We start from the raw sequence: 16,561 nt of genomic DNA on the forward strand, positions 1-16,561 counted from the left end.
GGTGCCCGCAGGCCAGCGCCTGCCCCGCCGCTGGGCTTGGCCTCCGGGCCCTCGCCTCCTTTTGTTGGTGGCTGGGGGCCATGTGGTGCTGTGGGTGTTGGGCGGGCGGTGGTCTGCTGTGGGGCTGTGACCCTGAGGGAGCGGGTGCACGTCACAGTGGCCCACATTTGCTTGTCCCTCCTGAAATCATATATTCTTTCTTGTAGTTCTTGCAGGATCCTGATGAAGAAATTGCCAAAACGGAGATGACTAGAAAAAAGCAGTATGAAAACCAGGTAACCGATTTGGCTTTAGATCACACTCCCGTAATCTTACTTAACTCTATCATTATTCTTTTGCAGTACCTCATTATTATTGCAAACATAGTGCAACAGATACACAGCTACCAGGTGCTGTGTAGCAATGGGCGAGGGGGACTATCAGCCCTGGCTGATGAAGAGTGCAAAACACTTCAGTTCATACAGGTTGTTTTGGAGTCTTTGCAAGAGACGAAGCCTGTGTTGGTCTGAAACACTATGTTAATACTTCAGCATATCGAACTGTCCTGACGTTGCAAGGGTGCACCTTACAAAAGCCTCAATATGCGTTTAGGCCTACATGGAGGGACTCTGCGTTGGCTTCTCTAGGTAGTTGCAAGAGTACAGTCATGTGCTTATGTGCTCTACCTTGCAGGCCAAAGCACAAGGCACTTAAGCATATGAACAGAATCATCTTTTGAGATGATTTTCTTTGCAGTCATGTCTCTACTTGCATATCACCTGGGAGAGAGGAAAGATACCCTCTTCCTTCCACCATCAGCTCCATTCCGATTGACAAGTGTCATTATCAGACTGACAGAGAATACGAGGTTCCCGATTAGGGCTTTGAGGTTTATACAAGGTGCTAATGTGGTAGTAAAATAGGCTTCATGTCTCTCCAGAACAAAGGGATAATTCAGTAAAGTCCACTTGGCTACAGAGTTCAGGCCTGCAGTGGAGGTTAGTGGTGACCATTGCTGGTTTTCTCAGTAAGACATTTAGAAAGATCTGAGTTACAAAGTCAAAACTAAACTTTAGTAGTGTCGTCTTGCTCTCTTAATGCCCTTCCTATAATCTTTAAACCTGAGATGCTACTGGTATCTGTATTGGATGTTATGTTGGTATATGGCGTTGAAAGCATGATGCTTTTGTACATTGAGATGCTCGCTCTAAATAAAATGGAGGGTAGCCTGTTATCTGAAATAGGTTTATTCGCCTCTTTTTTTTTTTTTTTTGTTCTACCCGCACACACATGCCTGCTTAGTCACTTCAGCCTGTTAATGCACATGCAGGGTGATACTGAAGCTACAAAAGTCATGATCAGGGAGTACAGACCGTACTCATTTGGTACGCAAGGCTATGCATAATGTGGCACATCTAACCAGAAGTGGCAGCTGGAAGTTCTAAGACTAAAGTGCGACCATAACAGATGGGCATCATTGTTTGGAATGGCCTCTGCTTGTTGCAACTGCGTATACTAGTTATCAGTCAACATATTAAGCAGGGCTCAAATGGTGAGCATTTAATGAGGGGATCTCTCCTTCCCTTCTGTCTGTCTTTTGTGCAGTATATTAAACTAATTTCTCACTTCTGACAAGGAAGAGCTGCCTGTCCTTCACCACAGCTCTCTCCTTCACCAAAAGATTCATTCCGTTTGAGCTGAGCAAGGACTTCTTGTGCGTGTTTATTGCATAATAGTAAGGTATTATTAAAAAACCCTCAACAGGGACCCAATTTTACCTTCGTCCAGAAAGACAGTGGAAAGAAACTTGAAATACACTTTGCATACATTGACCTTCAACTTTGAAAGTAGATAAAGACTACCCGTTTTTTGTTCTTGTGTTCCTGGCCTGGTAGCCATTCAATGTTACTTGAGGAATGATAGGTAAATAACAATTTGGATAATTTAGGCAGTAGGCATCCAAAATATTTACTTGGGAATTTTTCAGGTTAAACTCAGGATACTGGTGGGATTTGGCCCTTTGATTCTGTAAGCCATAAATAAAATGGGTACCCTTGTATCTGTCCCTACAAAGAGAAGGGTTTTTGTTGTGATAAAGTAGCCAGATTGTTACAGATCTGTTTAAAAAAGCTAACATTTGGCTGCACAGCAGCAGCTCTTCAGTCTATGGTGTGACACAAGCTATTCTCTGATATAAATTGCCATGGGCCGCTAATGAGAATATGTTTACGGTTCCAGCAGCAGTATAGCAGGCTTGTATGATAGCCAGTGCGATAGTTATTCTGTTGAGGCACAACAATTCTAAAATGCAAGTAGCTATAAATCCACTGCAGCCTATACCACATGACTTCTACATTAAATAAATTGTTTACTGACACTAGTTTATGCACAAGGCAAAATATCATAGTCACATCCCACTTTACGGCATCTTCATAGTCAATTCATTAGTTTGCTTCTGTTGAACATAAGGCCTGAGTTCTTAATTAGGATGCCGTTACCCTTTATGTGATGAAAGGGTGGCTATATCATCAGGTTTGTGACAGCAGAATATTGCATAAATTCTGTGTTTGATTTTAGAGAACTGGCACTGCTGTAATTCTGCTAGCAATTCTCATATTAATTCTGGCTGCTATCTATGGACAGATACACTTCCAAGGCTCCGTGTAAAACAAAATTCATCTAACTAGATTAGAGTCATCCATGCAATTGTGATACAAATTACATGGCCACCTCCATCTAGAGTGGAGAATTTAAGCTGGAAGTCAGTTTCTTTAGGTGAAACTAGCTAATGTTTTCAGGTGAAAAGAAGATGGGAGTAAATTCTGAGAAAATAGATTTGATCTATTTATCACTAGACGTTTTTCCAGAATCTGGCCTTACTGTTGTCAAAATGTTCCATCTAACTGGCTTGAAAATACCCTCCAAAAAGTTTCTTTAACTAGTCTAAGTTATCTTTGGAAGATCCAATTTAAAAAACAAAACAAAGCCCCCCAAACCAACTTACAAGTCTTCAGACAAACAGATAAAGAATGTAAACTGTCCATGTTGAGAGCTTGACTTGGCCCAAATCTGGGTCAGGACAATGTTCAGACTCTTTAGAAAATTAAAAGTAGTAGAAGCTCCTATGCTATTCAGAAAGAATTGGAACAAATTAATAATGGGAGTTGCTCTTCTCTCTCCTATTTATTAATTCTGGAATCCCTTTCTGATGGCAAAGAGAAACGCTGTACTTCAAACTAATGCACCCTGTGAGTGAAAAGTGGTTAGAATTATAGATCTTACTATTTCCGATGGGGAAACTAAGGCTGCAGTCTAGTAGTTGATATTGATGTCTCCTGTTATGAGGTGCTGCTTTTTAGGGTGAGACAAACACGCCTGTCCCCCTCCTGTTCCTCTGCCTTCAATTTCCATGCTGAAAATCCTCTGACCTTGCTGTTTGAATGCAGTTCTGAGTCGCCCTCTTCCTGTGCTTTCCTGCTGTCCTCCTTGCCGCGGGGAAGCTTGTTCTGCTGGCTCCCAGTCATGTTGAGATGTAGGAGTGTCTCAGCAGCTTGTGTTCTTAGGTGTGGCTGCTTCACTGCAGGCTCTGCCTGTAACCAGTAATGCCAGCGGTTGCTATCTGCTCCCTTTTGTGTCTGGCCTATATGCCTGAAGGATCTCCCATAGATCTGTTTAAATGAACGTTTGATACATCAGTGAATGGCAACACGTTGCAGAAAACTGAGGTGTGGTAATGCTTGAGCTTTAAAAAAAACCCCACCTTTGAACTCATGGGGTTTATTTTTTTGGAGCTGTATGGACCTGACTGCTCTGATGGACTTCTTTGGTAACCTACCTGCTGCCCTTCTTGGTGCTCCTTCTAATGAGCCTTCTCATGTCCTCAGTTCAATTTCTCCAATCTGTATCTAGTTCTCAGATACGCATCTGTATCTCTCATCAATTGTTCTATTCCTGTATCTGGAATATTACTGTGGGTACCACCAAGCTTTCTTGCTGGGCTCCATATAGATTTGAAGAGGCCATTTTCCCGGTTGATTTTTGGCTTGCATCCTACTCAGCTCCTGTTTGCCTCAGAAGTAAGCCCAGGACTGTAGGGTTTCCTCCGTTAGGCTGCACAGATTCTCTGTAACATCTGTCACTTTTGGCAGCTCCCTCCTTTCAGCTTGGTTCTGTATAAGCCCAAAGGAAGCTCTTCATGGTTTCCTCACACCTGCCCCACCTTAAACTGTTTTTTTTTTTCTTCGTGGTGGCTCCCATTTCCTTACAGTTACAGTATGATTTAATGCAGTTTCTTGATGTTTTTTTCTGTTTTGGTTGAATGTCTTGCTAAATCTGCTTTAAAGACTCAAGAGTCTGATAAATATGCTCATTCTCTTAACCAAAATCCATGCCAGAGCGATGGTGTTCCCTCACTTAGGCTAATTTAGACTGTCTCCCTTCCCAGTAGCTTCTTGCTTTTGAGGGCAACCACACATTTGCTTCCTTCTTGCCTCTAGCTCAACTGAGGGTGACCAAGCACTGGCAAATCTCTATCCTGTTGCTTGCATCTTTCCTCCAGTCATCTTGGCGAGTGACATTATCTAGTCCAAAACTTTGTTTCACTTCTCAAAACACTGAAGAGGCACTTGATCCTTGCTTTATATTTCCTTATAGAAGATTGGGGGCAGTGAAATCTCCCAGATTAATTGTCATTGTTGCTGCTATGTAGTATGTGAGCTATCTGCTTCGGTTGAGAGCTCTGGGGAGCAGATCCCTTGGCCTTCATAAGCTGCTGGTGTAGTAGGCACCTTTAAATAGATATTATATAATCTACTGCTTTTCTGTTGGTTTGCTGATTAACTGATAAGGCAGCACTTCTCCAAAGGCTGTTGGCAGCTGGGCTTGCCATGCAGTTTGGAGGACAAAGTGTGACTAAAGTCTAGTTTTGAGGGAGGACAAAAATTAACTTAAAAGCAATGCTGACGCAACACTTCTATTCAAACTTTCAGTTCATAAGGAATCTGTAATTTTTAAGATAAAGATACCATTCCCTCTTTTTGCCTTTCCCCACCCAAATTAAATAGTGGCATGGCTGGGCATGTAGCTATGCTAGATTTGCATGTAGAACTCCAAGAAGAAAAACTACCCATCTGTGTGTCAGTAACTCAAAGGACAAAGCAGTCTGAGCTGTGAGGGAACTGTGAAATGTGGTTTTTGTTTCATCAGGTCAGTGGTTTCTGTTTCTGAAGCTGGTGCTGGGAAGTAGCCATTTTGCTGGAAAATGATGTCATTTGTAGCAAGGACAGGGCAAAAATCAGGTGTGGAAGCTTCTTTGTGAGAGGCAAAATTCCATGTACAACATTTTACTTGTCAGGATGTAATGATTCTTCCTTTTGTTTGGGTTTTTTTTTTAATTTTCTTTTTGAAGCATACTACGAATCTTGTTAGGGAGTTCTGTCCTTTTAGGGCTGCAAAGAAAGATCTATTTGGAGCAAGATGGCTGAATTCACTGTTAGACAGAAATGCCAAATTTTAATTTGCATAGAAATGATGACGTGGGGATAGCTTTGTATTCTACCGCAAAATAAAATAAGTAGTATTTTCCTGGGGAACTGTGTGAAGCGAACGCCAAGATCTTGTTTAGCCAGGAGAAAAGTAAACCTGAATTTAAGTTCTGGTCCAAATAAAAGTAAAAGGATATGATGGGTAAAATGTCAGATGTCTGGTATTTGCAGACCTTGGCAAAATTCTGTATATGAATGGTTAAGTTGATACTTTAGTGGCAGTTGCTTAACATGTATGTGCTTTATTCTGAAAACAATTGGATTGTAAGTGCTTTGGTTTTTTTCATCTTGGCACTGCAAGATGAATGAGTAAGAAAAATTCTATAAACTACTAATTTTGCTGTGTTTATTGTCAGCGTTGCTTTGCATGGAACCATGATTTCAGGTGTTGAGTCTACATATTCCTTACCAGAAATCCTGACCTTGTATTTGTATAATTATAATCACAAATTGGGTTTTAAAGTTCTGTCTGCTTATTCTTTACCTGATGGCAAGTGTCTTGCTTTTGTGCAAAATATTTTTGGTAAAAACAAAATGCAACATGACATATGTATTTCTGATACATGCCTGTATCAGAAATAGTGTGGCCAGCAGGAGTAGGGAAGTGATCGTGCCCCTGTACTCGGCACTGGTGAGGCCACACCTCAAATCCTGTGTCAGTCTTGGGCCCCTCACTACAAGAAGGATGCTGAGGTGCTGGAGCGTGTCCAGAGAAGGGCAACGAAGCTGGTGAGGGGTCTGGAGCACAAGTCTTACAAGGAGCAGCTGAGGGAACTGGGGTTGTTTAGTCTGGAGAAGAGGAGGCTGAGAGGAGACCTTATCACTCTCTACAACTACCTGAAAGGGAGTTGTGGTGAGGTGGATGTTGGTCTCTTCTCCCAACTAACTAGCAATAGAATGAGAGGAAACGGCCTCAAGTTGTGCCAGGGGAGGTTTAGACTAGATATTAGGAAAAATGTCTTTACTGAGAGAGTGGTCAAACATGGAACAGGCTGCCCAGGGAGATCGTAGAGTCACCATCACTGGAAATGTCAAAAAAAAGGTGTAGATGTGGCACCTGGGGACATGGTTTAGGGAGCGTGGTGACGTTGGGTTGATGGTTGGACTTGATGATCTTAAAGGTCTTTTCCAACCTTAATAATGCTGTGATTCTGTAATAGGAAACTCTGAGTTGGCTATTCTTCCATGAAATGGTTGTGGTCCTCCAAAAGGAGAACAGGGTAAATGTTCTTCAACTTTAGTAGCAAACTTTCTCTACTGTGAAAATAAGCAACGCTTCTCTACTCAGCATTGGTGAGGCCACATCTGGAGAACTGTGTCCGGTTCTGGGCTCCCCAGTCCCAGAGCGACTTGAACATACTGGGAAGAGGCCAGCAAAGGTGCAGTAAGACAATTAAGGGATCAGAGCACCTCTCCTATAAGGAAAGGCTGAGGGAGCTGGGACTGTTCAGCCTGGAGAAAAGAAGGCTCAAGGAGATCGTACCTGAAGGGAGGATGTAAAAAGATGGAGCCAGGCTCTTTTTACTGATGCCCAGTGATGGGTCAAGAGGAGATGGGCACAAACTGAAGCATAGCAGGTTCCCTCTGAACATCAGGAAACACTTTTTTTTAGTATGAGGGTGACCAAGCACTGGCAAATGTTCCCCAGAGAGGTTGTGGAGCCTCCATCCTTAGAGATACTCAAAAGCCATCTGGATGTGTTCTTGTGCCACTGGCTCTAGGTGGCCCTGCTTGAGCAGGGAGGGGTTTGACAAAATGACCTACAGAGGTCCCTTCCCATCTCAATGATTCTGTGCAGTTTAAAGAGGTAATCGTAGTTTCTGTCATAGTTTTCTTCTATTTACAGCTAAAATGATTATTTAAAAAGGCACAGTGTAAAATCTTGTATTTCATGTAACAGCCATCCTGGAACAGTGTTCACAAAAATGCCCATATGCTGATTCCTACTCCGGATAAGGATGATGATCCAGTTGGTGTTGATTATTCTCACTTTATACATCTAAGTGTTGTTCCGACTAGAGCTTCACCATTACCAGTTCTAGGGTAAGTGTGCCATTTTGCTGCTGCTTGTCTGCCTTCCTTTTATCTTATGATTTGAGACTAAACATTGATCTGTCTTAGCTGGGCAAACAAAGATGACGTATGGAAAAACATGATAAACAAAGAAGAGATGTATGTGAGGGATAAACTTTATATGCAAAGGCATCCTCTCCTGCAACCTAAAATGAGAACAATCCTTCTAGACTGGCTAATGGAGGTAAGTTTTTCTGTGTTTGTGAGTATTTCAGGTGTTCTTTTGTTGAAGTGTACTAACTGTCATGAGTACATTTCATGATCTTTGCATAACCCGTTTAGCACTGGTCACTTGCCTTCATCTTAAAGTTTGTCAATTAATGGCACCAAACTTAAAAAAAAAATACATAATGGATTGAGTTGATGGTGTACAAACTGACAATATATTCTGATATTCATTTAGCTTGATGATAGTGGATAATAATCAATTTGTCCATAAAGCTCCATGATGTAAGCTTTTTAAGGTCACACTGCAGATAAAAGTTGCACAAATTATTATGGAAATCACTGTAAAAAAAAAGGTGTGGTGGCTTAGAGACCAGATGCATCTCAACCTCTTTATCTGTTATTGGCATGTAGAATGTATTACAACTCTTCTATCTGTATGTGAGTCTCTTTTGCTGTTTGGATGACTTGATGGCACAGTCTTTGTTCTTAACTCTAAAGTATTTGTGAGAATTTTCTCTTCTGAGGTGCTGGAATGATGTATCTTTGCAAAAATGAGGAACTGATGTTCTGACATTGTTAGAACATGTGCTTGCATTTCCTAAAAGGGTTTTCACTGTGATCTCTTCTCTCTTTTTTTTTTTTTTTTTTTTTGGGGGGGGGGGGGGAGGGTAGAGTTACTGTAGTGGCAGTCATCTTGCGTCAAAGGAAAGTGTTTAACTCATGCTCTTAGTTAACATGTTACTTCACAATGGCAGTGAAGCAGAAAGCCAATATGTATTTTATGTCTAGCTCTTGCTTTTTTTTTTAATACATCTGTAGCATCTGTTTTTGACTCTATAACACTGTTCTTGACTTTTGTAATCTCTGATGTCTCTCCAGGTTTGTGAAGTCTACAAGCTTCATAGAGAAACTTTTTATTTAGCACAAGATTTCTTTGATCGGTTTATGGCAACACAACATAATGTTGTAAAAACGCTATTGCAGCTTATTGGTATCTCTTCTTTATTCATAGCAGCAAAGCTTGAGGTAAGTATCTTCAGCTGTACTTCAACATAAAAATGTGAATGGACAGACAGCACACTTACTGTACACTAGATGCATTTTGGCAGTCTTTATGGAGTTTGTTGCTATGACTTTTCAGCTGGGAGACAGAAAAAAAGATCCCTTTCTCTTTTCAAAATTCCTCCTTTTTTTTTTTTTTTAAGAAGCGGATAAAATTAAGACTAGCTAACATGACCGTATATCTCCCTAATCTAAAAAGGGTAGTCTTTTCAGTGTTAGAATAAATCTAAAGTTTTTAATTGCGGTTGCTAAATGAGTTTTTGGCTGGCCGCTGTGTACAGAGGCCACTTGTTGCAATTCTGTTGTCAGTAGAGTACCTACTGGATCCTACTCTGAGCTATGCTTTATTTACTGCAACAAACTGAACTATGAAAATACATAGTGCTCTTCAAGTTCTTACTGTTTTGTCTTCTAAGAGGGCTATTATTCTTCAATTTGTTCTTCTCAAGCAAGGGATGAAAGGCCTTTTCTTTAGGATGTATAAAAAAATCTTGATGTCAATTATGATACTATCTCAGTGGTACTGTAGCCAAACATAATGCATGTTGTACTGATCCATCAAAAGTGAAAGGTAAAGGCTATGAACAGGAAGGTGGAGCAAGAAATCTGTGTATATTAAAAGCACAGGAGAATATCGTAAGTTACAATTGTCGGTTGGTTCTTTTTTTCTTTTTTACCCTCTGTTTTGAAATGCTGAAGTAGTGGTGGGTTGTTGGGGTTGTTGTTTTTTTTTTTGAGTGCATGAGACTAGTGTGAACCTATTCCACAAATTAAGTACTTGATCTGCTATCTTTCAGGAAATTTATCCACCAAAGTTGCACCAGTTTGCCTATGTTACAGATGGAGCTTGTACAGAAGATGAAATCCTCAGTATGGAATTGATTATTATGAAGGTGATATTTCAAAGTGGAATTAGTTCTACTTCAGTTTTTATAAACATGTAGTATGATCAGACTAAAAGCAGAGAGCCTCAGTTAATCTTATGTGCTGCTAAGAGGCACAGTTTCTAATTAGAACACGGTGCGCTCTAGGTAACCAGTGATTTAAAGCATCCACCATTCTGTGCGTATGAACAAAACTAATCATTTCCCCACCCTATCAGCAGGAGGAGGTACAGGAGAGGTTTAGATTCGCATGTTTCAAAGATGCCTTGACCAACAGAAATTACAGCTTCTGATCTGGAGTAAATAAAGTTACATGGTTTAAGTTAAGAACTCTTTATTAATACTGAAGTCTTGTGCATGTCTACTCTTTCAGGCTCTTAATTGGAACTTAAATCCACTGACAGTTGTATCATGGCTAAACATTTACATGCAAGTTGCGTATTTAAATGAGCTTTATGAGGTATTGCTGCCACAATATCCACAGCAGATATTTGTACAAATAGCAGAGGTAAGACTGATTTCTTCCTTCAAATGCCACTTCACCTGGGGAAAAAAAAAGTATTCTTGTGATAGACTTACTAAACATCTGCTGTCTTGCAGCTCTTGGATCTCTGTGTGCTCGATATTGGCTGCTTGGAATATACATATGGAGTACTTGCAGCTTCTGCTTTGTATCATTTCTCCTCATCTGAGCTGATGCAGAAAGTTTCAGGTATTGGCATTTGTAAACTAAGTCTAATGTGTTTACAAACATTAAGTCTTCATTCAGGCAGATAAGCATATGTCTTGTCTTCCAGGTTATGAATGGTGTGAGATAGAGGAATGTGTAAAATGGATGGTTCCGTTCGCAATGGCTATAAGGGAAGTAGGAAGCTCCAAACTCAAACACTTTAGAGGTATAGCTCCTGAAGACTTGCACAATATACAGACGCACATAAATAGCTTGGATTTGCTGGTATGTATGTGCATAATGAAGACAACCTATCTGTAAAATCTCCTAAATCTTGTGTCGTCTTTGGTTAGAACATACAGTAAACTTAAGTGAAGTATTATCAGATTGAGACTGAGTATATTCACATGATAAAAGGCATAAGGTTGCACTCCAGCTCCAAAATTCTTGGGACAGAGACTTGTCTTGGGACTGACTTGTTCCGTATTTAGTTTAAGTCAAAATCACCTTCTTAAGCCTCTCAACTCAAACAGCAAATAATTACCCTAGAAATTGGAAGCCTATTTCTACCCTTTGGGGTACTTAAAACATGGTATGTTAGACATTTCTCTATATGAAATACATGTAATACAACCTTGTCTGATGAAAAAGAGAAAATACTGATCACTTGAGACTGATCTTGTGGGACTGTTGTGTGACAGTGATGGTTGATCAGAAGTTGAGCAAGAGTGGCTTTTAGCATGAGAAATTTGCAGAGGACCAAAATCTTGTCCAACAAATTGTAGTTAAGCTAAGCTATTGGGTTTTGCTTTCTTGAATATACAAGCACCACAATGCTGATCATCAGATTCCAACTGTTAATACTGATCTCTTGGTGTTTGTATTCACTAACTGTTGTGTACTGCATGATTTATCAGTTACTGTTACAGGGGTTAGATACAGATATGCATTTCCAGATTAGCAATCTATCAAGTTACAAAACACTGAATTATATTGATCTGTTGCATAGATATACCAAAGTAATTTTTTTTTTTTATTTTATTTTCTCCTTTTCCTGTGCTTTCAGGACAAAGCTCAAGCAAAACAAGCCATATTGGCTGAGCAAAATAGGACTTCACCTTTCCCCACTGGTGTCCTTACACCACCACAAAGTAGTAAGAAACAGTCTTCTGGACTGAAGCCAATATGACTATAGAAACTGTTGACAGTTTTGCTGAAGTGCCTGTTCTGCTGGTTCTAACTCATGCTCCATTACAGAAATGCTGCCATTGAAGTTCATAAGCTTTTATGGAATCTGAAAAGGAAACCTTACTTTTTTTTTGTGACAGAAGAATTTTTCTATTTGAAATATTTTTATTGAACATTAAAATATTTTAAAGAAATGGATCAAGTACACCAGCCACTTAAAAGAACACCGAAGAGTGCTCCAGATGCTGCTACGGAGGGTGATGCTTGATGTGACCAACTGTTCAGAAAAAGGGCTTGAAGTTTAGTTACTGTGCCTGTTTGTCCTTTGGGTAATCTGCAGTCACACTGTCCCCTGTTGACAAATAGGCAAAAAGTGCTGTGGAAGACAGTATTTCAAAGCCTCTTTTTCAAATGGTTGGCTTACAACTTGATGCCTTTTAAAAAATCTCTTTATTGTAAATGCTGCTATGTCTCTGTGTATCCATTTTTAATAAAAATGCTGTCTAAGACAGCTGGTTTTATGTATATTCCTATTTTTCTTTTAATTGTGGTCAGCTAAGGTTTTTCAGACTGTGACCACTGGTAGTGTGGGAGTTGGGGATGAATAATGTAGTAGCTATCACTTTATTTATTTAGCACTGCTGGCTTATCAATTAAAATGTCCTTTTTGGATACTGAGATAAATTGTCATGTTGGGCTACTTGGATTTCCCTTAGCCAGATGCAGGTGGCTAGGGAGGGGATAATAAATATGACAAGTGTATGGGGAATCCTTCCACAACACACTTTCTAATGATCAGTGTATTGGGAAATTCTTGAATCAGATTGTCTGGATTGTTAAGCTTAATAGCAAGAAGCGATCAGTACGAAAAGCCTACCTTTTCCTGAAGCGTAATCATTTAAACTTTGGTATTTTGGCATAGTCTTTGACAACTAATAGTCTTCTGTGCAAAACTGAATTCTGGAATGGTATGTGCCTTTTTACAGAAAGAGTTGTCCTTCTTGACCTTTGCAAGGTCTGAGAAACTGAGAAGTCGCAGTAAGACATTTTGTAGAAAGTCATGGTTCTGGAGAAAAGGGAAATAGAGAAATAAATGTAAAAAATGGTTGCTTGTTTTTCTCGTGATGTTCACTATGAAGGACTGTTCAACAACACTAAAAACTTGTGAGACTACCAGGATTCATCGTGTCCTCCTGTAGATAGCTTAAATGCTATAATACTTGTATTTCAGGAAGCTCCTACTCTGCTGTTGGTTAATTTTTTCTAAACATTAGTTCTCAACAAGGCTGCTTTTATAATTTTCTTTAAGTTATTCTCCCTTTTGCTCTTCCCTGACCCAGTATTCTGACAAATGTTAAAGCTTTAATGTAATAAAAATACCTACAGTCACTAATGGTAAGCAAATTATTTGGTGCTGCTGGCTTTTCTTTTTTTCCCTTGCAATGAATGGCTAACAAAACAAGTGGAAATGTTAGCTGAAGAAGTGTGCTGGTGCCAGTTCGGAGGGGTTTTAATTTCTCGGAGAACTACATATCCTAGACAAAGGAATATTTTATTTGCCTATTATTGAAAAAGTTTTGTAACTTAGGAGGAATTGTCAAGACACATTTTGGTTCTTTGTCCTTAAATTTAGAACACAAAAACAGGGTGGGTGGAACAATAACCCTCCTGAAAGGCAGTCACTAGGCTTAATCCTTAAATCACCAGCCAAGCTTCAGTGCTAGTCCTTTTGCTATTACTTTGCAGTGCTTAGTATGTATTTCATCTATTTCTGAAAAAAAGAAAATTAAAAAATAATTAAAAAATCATATTTAACTGGCCCCTTATAGATGAGAATTGCATTTTTTATGACTTTTAACTGTATAAGAAAATATTCTGTAATAACATTACATATATGATGAACTCTAACTTTCAGTTTAAGTAAATATAACTTTCTGGTTAATACTTACTCAAGAGTGAATGCAGGTGTTCCATGTGTTCTCGGCTGTGTGGGAAACCTGTATCTGAGAGAGACGTATTTATGAATGAAACCGTTCAGGTAACGGGCCTCTTTCTAAATTGGATCTCTGCTTTAGATGGTAATCCTGCTAATTTTATAACTTTTTTTTTCCCTCTCCTTCCTGAAAGGTCAACCTGCTTTATTTCGACGGGAGACAGTCTGTGCAGGGCATGGAGAATCCCGGCTTTGCAGCTTCCCAGGGAGGAATGCAGTCACGCGCCAGGGACGCCGTACTTTCCTGCAGGGTGACTTACCTTAAGAGCTATTTTCTTTCTCACCTTTATCTCGTGCTTTAAGAATCTTTGTTTACGATTGTCTTGCAACGCATGTGGATACTTAACATCTGTCTTGAGTGTGCTGGCTTTCTAGGGTAGCTTGAAAAAATTATGCACTGGTTGCCACAGGCTGAAAACCAGTTTAGGGAGGAGCAGTGCAGCTAATTTTAAGGAAGATAGTTGTCACTATTTTAAAAAAAAAAAAAAAAAAAAAGACCAACCAAAACCAGAAAAAAACCCAAAACAAAACCAAGCAGGAGTTCCCTCCATATTTTTTTGCCTGAAATCCTATTCTTGTAAACTCTCTTTTGGTTCTGGACCAGTCTGGGGACAGAGTCACAGCAGGCGGGGGGAAGCGGGTGGGCAATTCTGCCTGACTAGATAAGAGAAAAAGGTTTAGTGTGTTTACAAGTGGGATGCAGTTTGTGCAACAAAGATGAGCTAGTACCAAATAATAAGTTCCTACAAGCTGTCTCTGACTTCCAGCATGTTACCCTGAGGGGGGGAGAGGGCTCCAGGGCAGGACGGCCCTGGGGCAGGAGTGCGGGGGGCTCGCGGGCGCTGGGGAGCGCTCCGAAAGCAATTTAGCTGTGCATTGCTGCATGCTCCTCCACTGGAAACTGTCTCGCCCTTTAATAGCTGCAGACCAGCATAAAGCATGCTGCAAAGTAAATTGAATTCTGCAGTAAGCCAGGTGGCATATGATTATCTTCCTCCTCCTGAAAGGTTTGTCATAACTATGTGTCAAAACCTCACCTTGGTCTGAAAGCTGGGGGCATCGGAGCAACTGAACAAAAGAAATGAATCCAGTGCTAATTTTCTATGACTGCTGCTATAAAATGGAAAGTTGGTGGTAGCCGTGACCGTATTGAAGGAAATAGCCACAAACGAGTGAGTTGAGGCTGCAGTTGTGAGCTGGGTTTGGGGAGGAGGAGCGCCGGTGAGCAGGAGGGATGAAGATGCAGAGTCCGCGCTGTGAGTCTGCCAGATGCTAAGCTGTTGACAATGCTGTAATTACCTAACAGCGGTTCACAGAAATAGCTCTGCATAGCTCGTCTCCCATAAAGCAGTAGGACGGTCTGCCTGTGGCTACCAGTTTCTAGGTCTCGGGTCAGCATCTCCGCTTGGTTCTGGGGAGCTGCGGCTCGCGGGGCTTGTTCCGCGCCGGCTCGCAGGAGGTGCAGGTAAGCAGCTGGCGCCAGCCCAGCGGGGCGCTTGCGCACACGCTCCGCCAGGCATCCCGCGGGAGCCTGTGAGCTCCTTTAGCCTGGCTCCGGTTTCCCTCGACTCCTGGGTGCTGTTTCCTTCCCGTACAGCGCAGCTGGCTTGTCTCACAGCACCAGCAGCCCGAATTCAGGCGGCTGGGTAAAACGCTCTTCGTTTGGCGAGGCTGCGAAGTCGGACCTTGGTGCAGGCTACAAGGCACGCTGCAGCGTCGCCTCTCGGGGGTGGCATCAGGGCGGCTGGGCTCCAGCTTGGGAATTGCCAAAGGCTGCAACTGGCTTTCCTCCAGACGTTAATGGGAGTAACGCCCCGTCAGGGCACTGCAAGGTTAGGTAAAGCCTGTTAGGAAATAGTCAGGGGTCCAGCGTGTACTGGGGTGGGAGCGGGGGGAATTGGCAAGTGCACAGGTTGACATTGGATGGACTCACTTTGCCTTGTTTGTTGGCATAAAGCTTCTCTTGTTTTGGGAATGTGCTGCCTCTGGGTATTTAACAACGTGCATTTAAGGCATCAGATTATTCATACCCTCATCTTCCAAACCGTTCTCCCCCATAACCCCCTCCCCTCAAAAAAGGGACATGCTAGCATACACTGTGAAATAATGCAGGTTAACCCAGACTTTGTCTAGGCTTGAATTTGCTGGGGATTAAGCACCGCTCCTCCTTGCTGTCAAGGCTGAGATCAGTTTGACTGGACTGTGGTAATCTCTCTGGAGATCTCCTGCTCAGACGTGGCCGGGAGGCGGAGGGTGCAGCTCTGCCGCGTGAGGCGTGTGGCAGAAAGCAGCATGGCTCTTCCTTCCTCTCCCGCCCTCGCCCCGGCCGGCATCGCCTGTGCCGCAGGGTGCAGACCTGCCGAGGGTGGGCTGGGCAGTCAAGGTGGAGTAACTGGGGGGTGTTTTTGTTTTTTATTTTTTCAGGTCTGTGAGATGGCAGGAGGTGATGACTCTATACAAATGGGGAGAAGACTTTAATGTCCATTTTTTGCCATTACAGCACTTGATTTCTAGCCCATCTGTGAAACTTCTGTGCTTTGAAGTTAAGACCCCATCAAAAAAGTCACTTGGCTTGGGTTGTTGAACAGTAAGTATTTTGGTGAAGGGCTCTTCCAGCTGTGCTACCTGCAGACAAGTCACACTGCATCTTACCTTAAAAGTACAAAACCTGTTTCTCAAGTTTTGGATTGTCCGCTACTGGCACAACTTATACTCAATCGAACATTTAATTAAGACTGTAGGATACTGCAATACTATGTAATCTGTCTCCTTTCAGTCTCTTGGAATAATCAGTTCAAGCCAAGCCCAAAAGGGTAAGTGTGTATACGAAGCTTTTAAATTCTGTTTATGGTGAATTTCAGATTATAAAAATAAAGTATTCTTTGCACACTGAATAAAACCAGGGTTTTCAAAACTCTGCAGACTGGCGTGTTTGAGGGCAAATTAGATCAAATGGCTTTCAAGGAAGGAAGGAGAACCTTTCTGATGCCAGGGGCTTTGC

At 41.4% G+C, this 16,561-nt stretch overlaps 1 protein-coding gene across 1 annotated transcript; it reads left to right on the forward strand.

Moving 5' to 3' along the window:
• Positions 1-206: 206 nt before the first annotated feature.
• Positions 207-12,005, forward strand: CCNE1 (cyclin E1; the record flags this gene model as incomplete). Its single annotated transcript, XM_010294745.1, has 9 exons — positions 207-275; positions 7,423-7,565; positions 7,644-7,779; positions 8,643-8,789; positions 9,623-9,718; positions 10,083-10,217; positions 10,310-10,421; positions 10,507-10,664; positions 11,446-12,005. Coding segments are annotated over 9 exons (1,119 nt in total), but the record flags the coding sequence as incomplete, so codon positions are not given.
• Positions 12,006-16,561: the final 4,556 nt, after the last annotated feature.

This window comes from Phaethon lepturus, unplaced genomic scaffold, assembly GCF_000687285.1.
Source record: "Phaethon lepturus isolate BGI_N335 unplaced genomic scaffold, ASM68728v1 scaffold5209, whole genome shotgun sequence".
NCBI lineage: Eukaryota > Metazoa > Chordata > Aves > Phaethontiformes > Phaethontidae > Phaethon > Phaethon lepturus.